General features: G+C 43.2%; 2 protein-coding genes across 2 annotated transcripts; both read right to left on the bottom strand.

The window, feature by feature from the left end:
* Positions 1-143: 143 nt before the first annotated feature.
* LOC111378819 (probable carbohydrate esterase At4g34215) lies at positions 144-1,317 on the bottom strand. The gene is made up of 2 exons (XM_023002091.1): positions 589-1,317; positions 144-472 (listed from the first exon to the last, which is right to left on the bottom strand). The coding sequence occupies exons 1-2, from the start codon at positions 1,258-1,260 to the stop codon at positions 278-280; spliced, it is 867 nt and encodes a 288-aa protein (XP_022857859.1). The 5' UTR covers positions 1,261-1,317; the 3' UTR covers positions 144-277.
* Positions 1,318-2,454: 1,137 nt separating this feature from the next.
* Positions 2,455-4,611, bottom strand: LOC111378820 (probable carbohydrate esterase At4g34215). Its single transcript, XM_023002092.1, has 2 exons — positions 3,809-4,611; positions 2,455-2,771 (listed from the first exon to the last, which is right to left on the bottom strand). Exons 1-2 carry the CDS (start codon positions 4,484-4,486, stop codon positions 2,577-2,579), a joined length of 873 nt encoding a protein of 290 aa, XP_022857860.1. The 5' UTR covers positions 4,487-4,611; the 3' UTR covers positions 2,455-2,576.
* Between the last annotated feature and the right edge of the window lie 9,384 nt (positions 4,612-13,995).

Genomic DNA, 13,995 nt, shown 5'->3' with positions numbered 1-13,995 from the left:
TTCTATTTCCTTACAAATCATACTCTTCAAAGTCAATGACCTTGTTGATTAAGCCAATCCTCTTCAATAAGTTCTCGATATTTGGTTGAATCAATGAGTATTGTCCGTTCAATGTATTCTAAAAGCTCTACTAAAAAAAAAAAAAGTCTCGATTGCTTGTTCATTTCTTGATGCCTCCATACAACTATACAATAATCCATTATATATAATTAACAAAATCATACTTAAAATCGCGAAGAACGTATCATTAATTTCTCCATCCCGACCCGATGTTGAGTCATTTTGTGGTATTGAAGAATGCACTAGCCATCATCTTGCCAAGCTGAACCTGAGAAGCAGTTGTGAGATGCATGCCATCTGCTGCAAGTTTAAGTCCAAAGGCATCAACTGTTACCACATTTTCCATTGCCTTTTGAATTGCTCTTACTCTGTGGATATAATTCTTCACCCCTTGTCCTGATGCTAATGCTACCTTTATATGTATTGATTATCAAACACCAACAACAATAACAGATTAATGAGATTTACGTATATTGTGGGTCCCACTGATATTTATGAGTAATGTTATTTAGAATCACTGGTGTATACCTGAATAAATGGAGCTTTAGGGTTCTTCAATTCTTGATACAAACGATGTAGAAACTTCTTGTATTGGCCCCGGAATTCTTTTGCTGCAACTTTACTCCGTGTATCTGTCTCCCCTTGATACCACAAAATTGCTCGAATTTTTCCACCATATTTGAGAGCGTCGTTAGCTCTTGCGATCAATCGGCTTCGTACCTTGCTATTAGGAATTGCCCAATCTGTAATGTTAGTCCCTCCATAAGCACAAGGGACTAATACTATGACACCAAAATTTGGGTCGTTTTTCAATATTGCATTAGCAAAGGCCATTCCTGGACCAACCCCACATGTTTTTTTCACATCATCGATTCCTTCATGGAGTGGCTCCTTTGCCTCTTCCAGTTTTGACTTTCCATTTAGTCGAAGAATTCTATGGTCACTGCTGGACTCGACTGGAATATATTTGTCCCATACTCCGTTAGACACCCCACCTCTTCCTGCCATGTTGCTCTGGCCTGCTAATATGAATATGCTAATTTTCTCTACCTTTTTGACATTGATTTTTTCTTGAGAAATCATCTCAAGCCGGAAGAAGCCATAGAGAAGCAACATGATCGGAAAGAAGAGCAAAATTTTGTTGTACAAACTTTTCAGGGTAGTGTAAAAGAATCCTTGAGAAGCATCATCCGTTGTCATTTTCGACAGAAAAATCTAGTACTAGAGGTAGTACCTAGAGTGAAAATTGCACCTTTAACGGTGTTGGCATGGTCTCTTGTTAGCACAAATGGTGAAAACTCACAAATGACTCGTTTTTTACGTACTTATATTTGTATTTAATTAAGCGCCGACACTCTTTTGGGATTAACTTGTTAAGTATTGATACTTGTTGCCATGTTTTACGAGATTTGTAACATGCTTCAAATTAAAAAGACACGTTTTGAATGTAAATGTGATATTTTAGAAAATTGGCACATGCCCAAAAAAATAACATATTTCTTTTTTAGCCGCTTCTTCATTCGTAAGGAAATCCAACCAAGACAAACACAGAAAAGTAAATTTTGTACGCACCATTTACACCTATACCATATTTTATTTATATTTTTTTCTTATTAACATTGACATTTAATTAATATCACCAACTGCTGAATAAGAATGCCTCGTAAGTATTGGACCTTGTAAAGAAACGACAATAATTTCTCGAGTTATTTTGATGTTTAAAGTCAATAAGTGCTAAGTAAATAATTGACATAATCGAATGAAATTATAATTATATATAGTTGCTAGGATTCCTTTGTAATAAGTATTCGTGTAATGGCAAATAAAGTCACAAAATCGCGGTTTCCCAGCTTGCTTTCTTGTCGAGGACTGGTTTGAGTCGTTCATCTTTGATTATAGAAGTGGTGTCTTCTAATTAAGATACTAGTATATTCAAAATGTATCAAACATGTCGAGTGAATTTTATGTAATATAAGAACCGTTAAATTAATCAAATTTTACTGTATCACTTTATTGTCTACTTGAATCCTAGATAGGAAATGAACTTCAGCCCCTCGAGGTCGAGGCTTTAAAAAATCTAAGTATATCAATTGGAAATCAGCTCGCATTTTCATTCATATAAACTTCGCGATGTAATTGAATTAAGAAAGTGCCTAAGTTTCCATATTTTTCCGATATTTATATGTGTGATTTACAATTGAAATGATCTCAAATATCTGAAATTATTTACTTGCAAGTTTTTCTTTCTAAGATCTGGATCGTCACCCGTTATTGGGAAAAATCGTAACACCTTGAAAATAGAATTCGTTAGTGTAGAAGAATGTACGCGAACGTTCCTACAGTCGATTATAAAGTAGCATTTGTTCTCGTAGCTAATTTAGACAGACAGCCCTCTTAAGTATCAAAAAATTTCACTATCTATTTAGCAAAAATAAGTATTGAAATTGTGGCTATACATTGGACTCAAATTCTGCCGTTAACTTGTTGTTCTGGTCTGAATAATTTGAAATAAAAATTTATGAAATGGTGCTGAAAAAGGCATCTGCTAGCATCCTGCCAAGGCAAACCTGTGAGTTAGTGGTGAGATGGAGGCCATCTTCTCCAACTTGGAGTCCCATGGCATCAACAGTTATAACATTCTTCACTGCAATTTGACTTGCTCGAACATTTTCCAGCCAATCTGCTTCTCCCTGTCCTGATGCTAATGCCACCTTTACACGAATATGAGAATTACTTTTGGCTTCGAATCAACAATGATTGTGTACAATTTCTTAACACACACAGTTTTGGTACAAGTACAGAAAAAATTGATAGAATTTTTATCGAGAAACACTTGGCAGATTTTCATTGGTTTTTGACATAACAAATATGAGAATCGTACCATACAGATGTTACCAACACAACACTTGTATCATTTCTATCAATAATTCCTTGTACTTATGAAATTATTCTAATGCATATTTGGTTTAGTTGAAATGCTACAAAAAGTAAATAAAAACTTGCTTGTTTCGATGTCAGAAGGGTCAAGACAGAAATTTTAGTCAAGTTTGGCCAAAAAAGTCTCAAAATGAAATAAATGTAGAAAGAAGCAAAGCCAAACATGGTCTTAGACACTTTCGAATGAAATAAATGTTATCGTAACATCATCTTTTCTTACTATATCAACAGTTGGTGAAGCCTTATTTAGCTAAAAATAAAATTTTATATAATTTACTCTCTTCTATTTTAGAATTCTTATATTTGAAGATTGCTTTTTCTTCCAATAAGCACTTCTTTTTCTTTCTTTTAAATTCTTCATATACAGATCAAATCTGTGCAATCAAATGGGATTTTTTCCATGTAGTGCAAGTCAAAAGATTCAGGATTGGCACAAAATTGTTATTTTTGTTCCTTTGTATCCATCCATATGCTCATTTGGCTTCTACGGTATGAGGTAAACAATTACTTCTAAGATGATAATCCCTTGTTGAAATATGCTTAGTTAAGGGCTCATTTGAGATGATTTTGGAAATCCAAAAACTTTGGTTCGATTAATTTTATAAAATTGTTTCTTCTAATCACAAAATCTTTTAGAGGGAGCCGACGTAATGGCTCTTCTTCTATAAGCTCTTCCAGAAATGAAGTTCTTTTAGAAATTTTGTTTTCATAAACTAATTAATATAGTTTCCTCAAAAAATCTTGTACAAGAAATAGAAGCAAATAATCCTTAAAACAAGCAGAAACTTGATCGCAAAAGACTTATCAATACCTGAACAAATGGAATTTGGGGGTTCTTCAATTCTTGATATAAACGATAAAGAAACACTTGGTATTCGCTGGGAAACAAATAGGAGGCAGCTTCGGTTTCTGTATCTTTTTCTCCTTGATACCACAAAATTGCACGAATTTTTCCACCATAATTGAGAGCTTCAGTTGTTCTTTTAATCATCTGGCTTCTGAGGCTGCTATTAGAACCAGACCAAGCTGTAATACTTGTCCCTCCAATGGCACAAGGGACCAAAACTATGACCCCAAAATTAGGGTCTTTTTCCAATATTGCATTAGCAAATGCCATTCCTGGACCAACCCCGCAAGTTTTATTCACATCAATTCCTGAATGGAGTGGTTCTTCAGCCTCTTCCAATTCTGAATTTTCATTTAGTCGAAGAATTCTTCGATTTCTCATGCATTCGGTAGGCACATATTCGTCCCATTCCTTGTCATCGACCCCGCCTCTTCCGGCCATGTTGCTTTGTCCTCCTAATATGAATATGTTCACTTTCTCGACCGTTTCGGGATACGGGTTTTCTTGACCGATCATCCTAAAACCGGAATAGCAATACAACAACAGCAGCAACAAAAACAACAGGAAAATCTTGGTACATAGACGTTTCATTGCGGTGTAAAATGTAAAAGGATCATATTCACAAGGATTATACTTTGACATTGAATACAAAATCCTGTACCAAAAGTGTACACAGCAAGTAGTATTTATTTACAAGTACTAATTCACAGCACTTCTTTTCCTACAAGGGAACTAAATCCATTCAAAAGAGGCAACAGTGTAATAGTTATATTTAATACAAATGGGGTTTAATTAAACCTGAAATTGCAATAACAGTTGGCCACATTAATCACGATTTCTTTGTTTATAAGGAAACGAATCCTACCGACAAGCTTAAAAGTTAAAATGATAAATGTTTGACTTTTAATTTATTATTTTACTATTTAACCACGTGTATAATCTTTAGTAGCGCTAACCAAAATTTTAGTATTTTCAAATCCAATTTTTTATTATAATCGGAGCAAAAGTATAAAAATTAAATTTGAGTAGTTGTAGATTTGGGAATGTAAACAAGGCCTACATGCATCAAACAAGGAAGACTTATATAGGACGATTTTATATTCACACGCGATAGGATTGATCTTTTAGATTGTGATATAAAAGACTTTAAACTGCTCAAATCATGACATTTTAACATTCAAAGAAATCAAGAGGTCTTCAAATATCGAGATGTCATGATTTAAATGGTTCAGGATTCGATGTGTCATAATTTAAATAATTGAGCGTATCGTTCTTTTGAAATTTCTTTATCTGTAAACTAAATGAAGGTCATAGAAAAACAAAGGGTTAACGCGGCAACCTTCATATGTTATTTCAGAACTGTTGACCTTGAAAATTGGACCTTCTACGTGGCCAATCGAGAGCTACTCCACGTATTCCTCCCTGCGCACAATCAATGCAAGGTCAGACGCACACGGTCAGGACCAGCGGGGGTGGTGGCGACCGTATACACTCCGACGGTCAAGTTAGGTTCAGGTTGTCGGAACAGTACCCGGGGGTTATGCAAAATAATAAGGGGGAGGAGAAAATATATATATGCTTGCTATGGAGTGTTATGTAGTAAGAGTTTCATTACCTTTCCCTCTTGCCAACCCTTGGGTATTTATAGGTGGGATGAACCGTTGAATGTGGGGCACGTGTATACATCTGACGGTATGAGGTGTCTGCTCATAGGCGTCAATCAGCCGCGTCTGTAGAGTGGGCGGGTAATTGCTTCTCCCGAGTTGAGTTGATATAAAGTTGATAAGTCACATCAACTAGCATCATGAAGACGTCAAATCAATTTAAACCTCAGGGGCAGAAATGATCTTGGCAAAGATCTCCTTCTGAAATTGGCGACGGATCTTCTGACAGAGGTCCCCGGAGCGCACTTCGCCTCGGCCTCAGGGGCAAGGGCTCTTCGGTCAATTCAGCAGGATCGCCTATGTCTCGCAGTGTGATAGCACGTCGTTGACATTGGGGAGATCACTTCGGAACCACTCGAGGGCGAGGACGCTTCTGTCAGTTTAGCAGGATCGCCTATGTCTCGCAATGTGATAGCAGGTCGTTGACATTGGGGAGATCACTTCGGAACCACTTCGGGTAGGTGTCTATCAGATCAGAGTGTGTGGTGGTGGACATTTCGAGATGGTTCAGATAGGGGCGTAACAGTGTTCCCCCAGTCCAGGTATGAATATTTATATCATGGGTGGACTTACCTTCCTGACCAGATGTATATGCCTCGGTATATGGACCATGATTTGTGGGAGTTTGTGGGCCAATCTTCTGCATTCACTGAAGCGATGACCTTAGGTAGATGCTCTAAAGCTTTGCTACTGCGTAAGGAAAATAATTACTCATGTGAGACCGAAGTGCTGTAAGACTAGATGATGCGTAGGAAGAAGGTCAACGCAACGATCGAGGCGATGATCTACAGTGGACTCGCTTCAGGTGCGTCTAGGCTTTGTAAAGTTGAGTGAGGAGCCCATCTGTCACCGGTGCGCTGACCCACAGGGGACGACGCGTTGGAAGATGGCTAAAACTCTATAAAGCTTAGGAGGGAACGCAGCGACCAAGGCGATGACCCACAGGGGACTCCATATCAGATGCATCTAAGCTTTGTAAAGTTGAGTGAGGAGCTCATCTACCACTGGTGCGCTGACCCATAGGGGACGACGCATTGAGAGATGGCTAAAACTCTGTAAAGCTTAGAAGGGAACGCAATGACCGAGGCGATGACCCACAGGGGACTCCGCGTCAGGTGTGTCTAAGCTTTGTAAAGTTGAGTGAGAAGCTCATCTGCCACCGGTGCGCTGACCCACAGGGGACGACGCGTTGGGAGATGGCTTAAACTCTATAAAGCTTAGGAGGGAACGTAGCGACCGAGGCGATGACCCACAGAGGACTCCGCATCAGGTGCATCTAAGTTTTGTAAAGTTGAGTGAGGAGCTCGTCTGCCACCAGTGCGCTGACCCACAGGGGAGGATGCGTTGGGAGATGGCTAAAACTCTGTAAAGCTTAGAAGAGAACGCAGTGACTAAGGCGATGACCCAGGGGACTCCGTGTCAAGTGCGTCTAAGCTTTGTAAAGTTGAGTGAGGAGATCGACCCGAAGCGGACGTCTGACGTTAAATGATTTGACAGCTGTTGCGTATTTTCAAGGTGACAGTTGGGTGCCATGCCCATTCCCTTAAAAGGCGGCTGCGGCTACTTATTGTTGACGGCTAAAGGTGACCGAGGTGGCTCGTTTTATGCGAGCGTAAGGGTCACAGCAAGATCTTAGGCGTAGATTAAATCTGGCTTTTCATTTCAACGGCCTAGATTGATGATGGGACGGACGGCCTAGATTAATTGCATTTGAATTCAACGGTAGAGATCAGTTGGAGCGTTCTATAAAAGGTGGACTTTGAGTGTCTTTGAAACTTTTCATCCTTGTGCAAATAGAAAATTTACTTTGTTCTCAAATCATTCGCGATTTTCGGCGTTTTTCGAGTGTTTCTGATGAGAAATATCAATATTTGGTGACCTTACACCATTTCCTGACCATTTCCAACTGGGGAACCCTCTGAATTCGTAAGTTTCAGTAACTTTTGGGACATTTACTTTCTAAAAAATGGCTTCTGAGGGAAGTTCTGGTTCGGGGAGGGGGCTAGAATTAGTGAGGATGGACGAGCTCACTGTGGCGACCTCCTCCGATATAGCCGAAGCGATACTTGGGGGGGAGAATATATGGAAGAGGCCGGATAGCCCGGTTGATACTTCTGTGCCCTGGGGGGCGTCGAATTACCCCTCCAAACTAAAGGAGGCCGGCCTAGAGAGACTTAGGGTAGAATATAGGATTCCAAATAGCATAAATCTGATCCTCCCTGAGCCTGAAGAGAGGGCCTGCTACCCTAGGTCGGGCTGCGTGTCTATAAGTAAGGCGATCCTTAGAGCCGGCCTTAGGCTTCCAATTCACCATTTCTTTAGGATGGTACTTAGGTCCTATGGATTAGCTCCGACCCAACTCAATCCGAACTCCTGGAGCCAAATGGTGGGCTCCTAGATGTTGTGGAAAGAGGCGTCACTTAGGGTTGAGATGCCATTCTCTGTCTTTCAGACCCTTTATATCCCTAAAGTAACAGCCGGAGGGGGGGTAACACCCAGGGCTGGTATTACCTTACTTCTTGGGGTTCCCATACTCCATTCGTGCTCGATCTACCGAGATCCATCAAAGAGTGGAAGAGCTCGTGGTGCTGGGCCGCAGGAGGATGGGATACGATGGAGGGTGACCCCCTGACCCTTCTTACGGTCCCCACGAAGTACTCGACACTTAGTGAGTATCGCAGTTGCGTTTCTTTATATTTCTCTTCGGTTCGGATCGCGACTAACATTTGTATTTCTTTTGAAGGTACTCTTTCTCGGTATGAACTGTCTTCTGAAGATTTCGACACTATTTGTATCATCTATCAGCTGCCTCAGAAGAAGAGGTCATACCATCAGCTGATCATAAAATATCTACACTTTGTTACACATGACTTGATGGCATCTCAAGGTAACTGTCTCGAAACCTTTACCCTTCAATATTTCTGAACTCTTTACACTTGTATTAATTCATCGTTTGCTCCTTGCAGACAACTTCAACAAGAAGATGCCCGTGCGCCCCGACTTTAAGACCATCCAAAGGATGATGGCAGAGGCACGGGTGCTGAAGGCCTCCTCATCCGCCTACAAGAAGCAAATGGTGGACCTGGTGGATGCCAGTAAAAGGCTCTAGCCTCCACGGAGGAGGAAGTGCCAGAGGACCCCGAGGCCGACCTATTGCGGAAGGGCAAAAAGAGTGTCGCCCCTTCAAAACGCCCAACTGTGGCGAGACCACCCCCATTCTGAAGCAGACTACAATCCTAACCAGGGTGGCCATTCTGGAGAAGAGGCCTGCACCAGCAGAGGTTGCTACTACCCCGGCCACTTCGCCACTTGCTGCCGTGCCTATTGCCCAAGTGCTGGGGCAGCAGAGGAGAAAGAGGGCCCGTCCCTCTAAGGAGGTCGACTTCTTGAGCATCGACCCGGAGAAGTCGGTGAAAGAAGTCTTGGAGGCCCTTCCTCCAGAAACGGCTGCGGTGGCGGTGGTCCACAACAAATATTAGACCAAAGAGTGGAGGGACCACACCGCTTTCTGCACAGTCGAAGACCTACTGCGTGGCCCAGGCTTTCAGCACCAGCATCCAACTCAAGGGCTTGGTGAAGGATCTAAACGCTAAGAAGGAGGACCTCACTAAGCGCCTCGAGGAGGCGATGTAATACGGGGACGTTGTGAGAGAGGCCCCGGGCCAAGGCCACTGAGGAGAAGAAGGGACGGAAGGAGGCCGAGGCCCAGCTGATTGCCGGCAGAGCAGAAGTGGAGCGGCTGAAGAAGGAGCTATACGAGGTGGAGTGCCAGGTGGCTGCCATGAGTCGACGAGTGGATCATGCCAACGAGCACCACCGGCTTACCACGGAGGCTCTCGAGGCCTCAAACAAAGAAAAGGTGGAGCTGAGGCAAAAGGTGGAGGCTCAATCTGAGGAGATCGCCTCCTTGAAGGAGGAGTTGAAGTCGACAGGGGAGGTGGCGGTTCAGAATTTCATCGACCACTTCGAAAAATACCCCCTGTACAACGACTTCGCTAACTTTTGGGCCTCCTGGAGTGCCCAAGGCTTGCTGGGTCGGCTGAAAGAGGTCCACCCTACTCTGGACATCTCCTCTTTGGTGGCAAAGTTCGAGGGACCAACTGGAGGCCGACCTGATAGGCTTGCCGAAGAAGCTCCGGAGGCCCCGAAGGCGGTCGAGGCAGAAGCGATCCGATAAGACCCTCCAGTAGAATAGGGCCAACTTTTGTAATAGCTTTGGCCTTTTTGTATTTCAAATTCAAGTAAATGAAATGAAATTTTTTGTTAAGTATTGGTGCTTCTGCTATCTTATTGTATTGATCTGTTTAACTTTGTATGAACATTCAAGACTAAGCGCCTTTTAACAATAACCAGTTAATAACAGAAGATCGAATCACTCAAGTTAATATGAAGCGATCCACTTAAGTAAACATGAAGTGTCTCTTAACATTAATCAGTTAACAATTTGAGATCGGATCACTTAAGTAAACATATTGAAGACTGAGGAAACAATTTACTAATTGATGTGGTACAGAACCGAAGTTTCATTACTTTGACAAATTACACCACACTTTACCAAGGCAATTTCAGCACTTAGTAGGCTAGGAAATTTATAACTAAGATCAGATCAGAACACCCATTCATTAGACAATATTGAGATCGGATCGAAACAAAGGCTCATCATTGATAGTACTTCCTCAAGTGTTCGATGTTCCATTGATGAGGTAGTGCCTTTCCTGCCATGTCTTCAATTTCTAAAGTGCTAGGTCGGGATTCTCTGCGGATGCGGTAAAGGCCCTCCTAGTTCTGTCCAAACACTCTGGACCCTATTGGTTTTGAAGATTGGAAAACCCTTCTGAGGACGAGATCCCCCAAGCGAAGAGTTCTATTTCTGACCTTGGAGTTATAATAGCGGGTCATCTTTCGATGATACTTTGCCAAGTTCACTTGGGAAGCATCCCTCATTTCTTCAAGGAGGTGGAGTTCGCTTATTCAAGCCTCGTCGTTGTTGATCTCATTGAAGTATATCCGACGGTGTGATGGGACCTCGACCTCGACCGGGCTCATGGCCTTGGCTCCGTAGGTCATCGAGAATGGTGTTTCCCCTGTTGTAGTTCGGCTAGATGTTCTGATGTCTCAGAGGACGTGGGGGAGTTCGTCCACCCAAGTCCCTTTTGAGGTGTCAAGTTTCCTTTTCAGGGTGTGTTTGATAGTCTTGTTCACTGCCTCAACTTGTCCGTTTGCTTGAGGGTGATGAGGCGTTGAGAAGTCTTTCTTATGCCTAGCTCGTCATATAATTCTCGCATCTTCTTGTTGTCGAACTGTTTTCCATTGTCGGACACTAAGGAGTGGGGAATGCCGAACCTACAAATGATGTTCTTCCAGATGAATTTAGCAGTGTTCGCCTCGGTGATCTTGGCAAAGGGTTCAGCCTTGACCCACTTAGTGAAGTAGTCAATGGTGACAATGGCGAAAGTTGTGCTTCCTCTTCCTTTTGGAAGTGGGCCAATGAAGTCAATACCCCACTTGGCAAATGGCCAAGAGCTGGTTACTACGAAGAGGCTCTGAGAAGGCCGCCTTTGAATATTTGAGAAGCGCTGGCACTTGTCACATTTCTGGACAAACTGACAAGCGTCCCTTTTCAGGGTCGACCAGAAGTAGCCTTGACGGAGAACCTTGTGTGCCAGAGCCGTTCCTTCAGAGTGATTTTCGCAGATTCCCTCATGGATTTCGTATGTATGTGGCCTCTTCGCCTCCCACGCATCGGAGAAGTGGCGAGACGAAGCCTCTCTTGCAAAGAGTGTCTTCTTGCAGGACGAAGTGTGCAGCCCTTCTTCTTAACTTCTGCGCCTCATTTTTAGAAGCAGACAGTGATTGATCCTTCAGATAGGCGATAATAGGCTGCATCCATAACGGGGGTGCCTTCTATCCATAGTACCTCTTTACCTCCGGAAGTGAAGGGCTTTGATAAGTGCTCAATAAGGACAACCTTTAGCAGCTCTGAATCCTTGCTACTGGCTAGTTTTGAAAGAGCGTCTGCATGTGTATTTTTTAGGCGGGGGACTTGAGTTAGTTTGAACTTTTCAAAATGAGGAACTAGGTCCAGAACCAACTTCAAGTATGCAACCATGCTACTGTCCTTGGTTGCAAAGTTTCCATTGACTTGATTCATTATAAGTTGAGAATCACTACTCGCCAGGAGCCTTCTGACCTGCATCTCTTTAGCAAGTCTAAGACCTTCCAAAAGGGCCTCGTATTCAACAGCGTTGTTCGAGGCTTTGAGGCCAAACCTTACTGCGCAGTTTAGCTTGTGGCCTTCCGGGCTTTCCAAGACGATCCCTGCCCCGGAACCAGTCTCTCCTGAGGACCCATCTACAAATAGTTTCCATGTGGGGGGGGCTCGGCTGGTTCCATTGTCGCCTCCATTTCTGGAGTTTTGGCAAACTCAACCATAAAATCTGTAAGGGCCTGGCCCTTGATGGCGTGTCAAGATCGGAACAATAGATCGAACTCACTGAGCTCGATTGCCCATTTTAGCAGACATTCTGATGCGTCTGTTTTCTGCATCACCTGCTTCAATGGAAAGTTTGTGAGAACTTCGCTTGAGTGGGCCTGAAAGTATGGCCTCAATTTTCTTGAGGTTGTGATAAGGGCGAGTGCCAGTTTTTCCATGTCTGGGTAGCGTGTTTCAGCTGGGAGAAGTGCTTTGCTGACGTAATACACTGGCAGCTGGCGCTCACTTTTTTCTCTGACTAGGACGGTGCTGACCGTCACGTCTAAAACCGCTAAGTATAGCAGTAGTGACTCATGTGGTTGAGGTTTCGACGGGAGGGGCGCCTCTCCGAGGTGTTTTTTCAGCGCCTGGAAGGCTTCCTCACATTCAAAAGTCCATTGGAACTTCTTTCCTTGCTTAAGCACATTGAAGAAAGGCAAACTTTTATCTGTGGCTCTGGAGATGAAGCGACTGGGTACGGCTATCCAACCATTGAGGCTTTGGACCTCCTTTGGTTTCTGAGGTGACCTCATTTTTAGCAAGGCCATTATTTTCATTAGATTTACTTCAATTTCCCTTTGATTGACAATATATCCCAAGAACTGACCCGAAGCCACTCCAAAGGTGCATTTGAGAGGATTCAACTTCATCTCATATTTTCTAAGTATTTGAAAAGTTTGGTTGAGGCGACTTACGTGTTCGGCTACCTAGAGGCTTTTGACTAACATGTCATTCACGTAGACCTCCATGGTTTTGCCAATGAGTTCGGGAAACATCATGTTGACCAGCCTCTGATATGTAGCTTCGGGATTCTTCAATCTGAAGGGTATGACTTTGTAGCAGTACAGACCTCTGTCCGTAATAAACGACGTAGCTTCCTCATCAGGTCGGAACATGGGTATCTGGTTCTACCATGAGTATGCATCCATGAAGCTCAGCAGTTCATGTCCAGCAGTGGAATCCACAAGTTGGTCTCTCCTTGGAAGTGGGAAGCTATCTTTAGGGCACGCCTTATTCAAGTTTGTGAAGTCTACGCACACCCTCCACTTTCCACTAGGCTTTTTCACTAGGACCGGGTTGGATATTCACTTCGGGTAGATGGCTTCTCTTATGAAACCACCGTGGCTAAGTTTGTTTACTTCGTTTTTCAGTGCCTCGTACCTCTCCAGATTGAGGGCACGTCTCTCTATCGATGGGGGGCACAAGAGGGGTTGATGTTAAGATGGTGACAACTGATCCTTGGATCTATTCCCACCATGTCTTCATGCTTCCAAGCGAAGACATCCAAATTCCTTTTCAGGAAGCTTATCATCTCTTCTTTTGCTTCGGGGGACAGTACCTTCCCTATACACAAGACCTGACTGGGGTCTTCTAGGTTGGCGGAGAAAGTTTCCATTTCTTCCATTGGGGTTGCATTTGATTCAGAGTCAATTATTCGGGGATCTAACTCATCAAGAGGGTGCCCTTGTTCAGGGGCCTCTTCCATGTCGACGTTTTCCTCTTGTTCAGAGGTATGCCATTGGTCAGGGGCGTCGAGCATTTTCACGTCTGTAGAGTGGGCGGGTAATTGCTTCTCCCGAGTTGAGTTGACATAAAGTTGATAAGTCACATCAACTAGCCTCATGGAGACGTCAAATCAATTTAAACCTTAGGGGCAGAAAGGATCTTGGCAAAGATCTTCTTTTGATATTGGCGGTGAATCTTCTGACAGAGGTCCCCGGAGTGTACTTCGCCTTGGCCTCAGAGGCGAGGGCACTTCGATCAGTTTAGCAGGATCGCCTATGTCTCGCAGTGTGATAGCAGGTCATTGACATTGGGGAGATCACTTCGGAACCACTCGAGAGCGAGGGTGCTTCAGTTAGTTCAGTAGGATCGCCTATGTCTCGCAGTGTGATAGCAGGTCGTTGACATTGGAGAGATCACTTCTGAACCACTTCGGGTGGGTGTCTATCAGATCAGAGTGTGTGGTGGTAGACATTTCGAGGTGGTTCAGATACGGGCGTAACAAGACCAAC

The sequence above is a fragment of the Olea europaea genome, unplaced genomic scaffold (genome assembly GCF_002742605.1).
Source record: "Olea europaea var. sylvestris unplaced genomic scaffold, O_europaea_v1 scaffold1871, whole genome shotgun sequence".
In the NCBI taxonomy this organism is placed as follows: domain Eukaryota; kingdom Viridiplantae; phylum Streptophyta; class Magnoliopsida; order Lamiales; family Oleaceae; genus Olea; species Olea europaea.
Note: the sequence above shows the minus strand (reverse complement) of the source record. Positions and strands in the feature narration are given on the sequence as shown.

Bases quoted from the DNA above. Each gene is read 5' to 3' on its own strand.
- LOC111378819 (XM_023002091.1), bottom strand. From the start codon at position 1,260: ATGACAACGGATGATGCTTCTCAAGGATTCTTTTACACTACCCTGAAA. The intron at 473-588 runs GTATACACCAGT...ATACATATAAAG, and splicing joins CTAAAGCTCCATTTATTCAG to GTAGCATTAGCATCAGGACA.
- LOC111378820 (XM_023002092.1), bottom strand. From the start codon at position 4,486: ATGTCAAAGTATAATCCTTGTGAATATGATCCTTTTACATTTTACACC. The intron at 2,772-3,808 runs GTATTGATAAGT...ATTCGTGTAAAG, and splicing joins CCCAAATTCCATTTGTTCAG to GTGGCATTAGCATCAGGACA.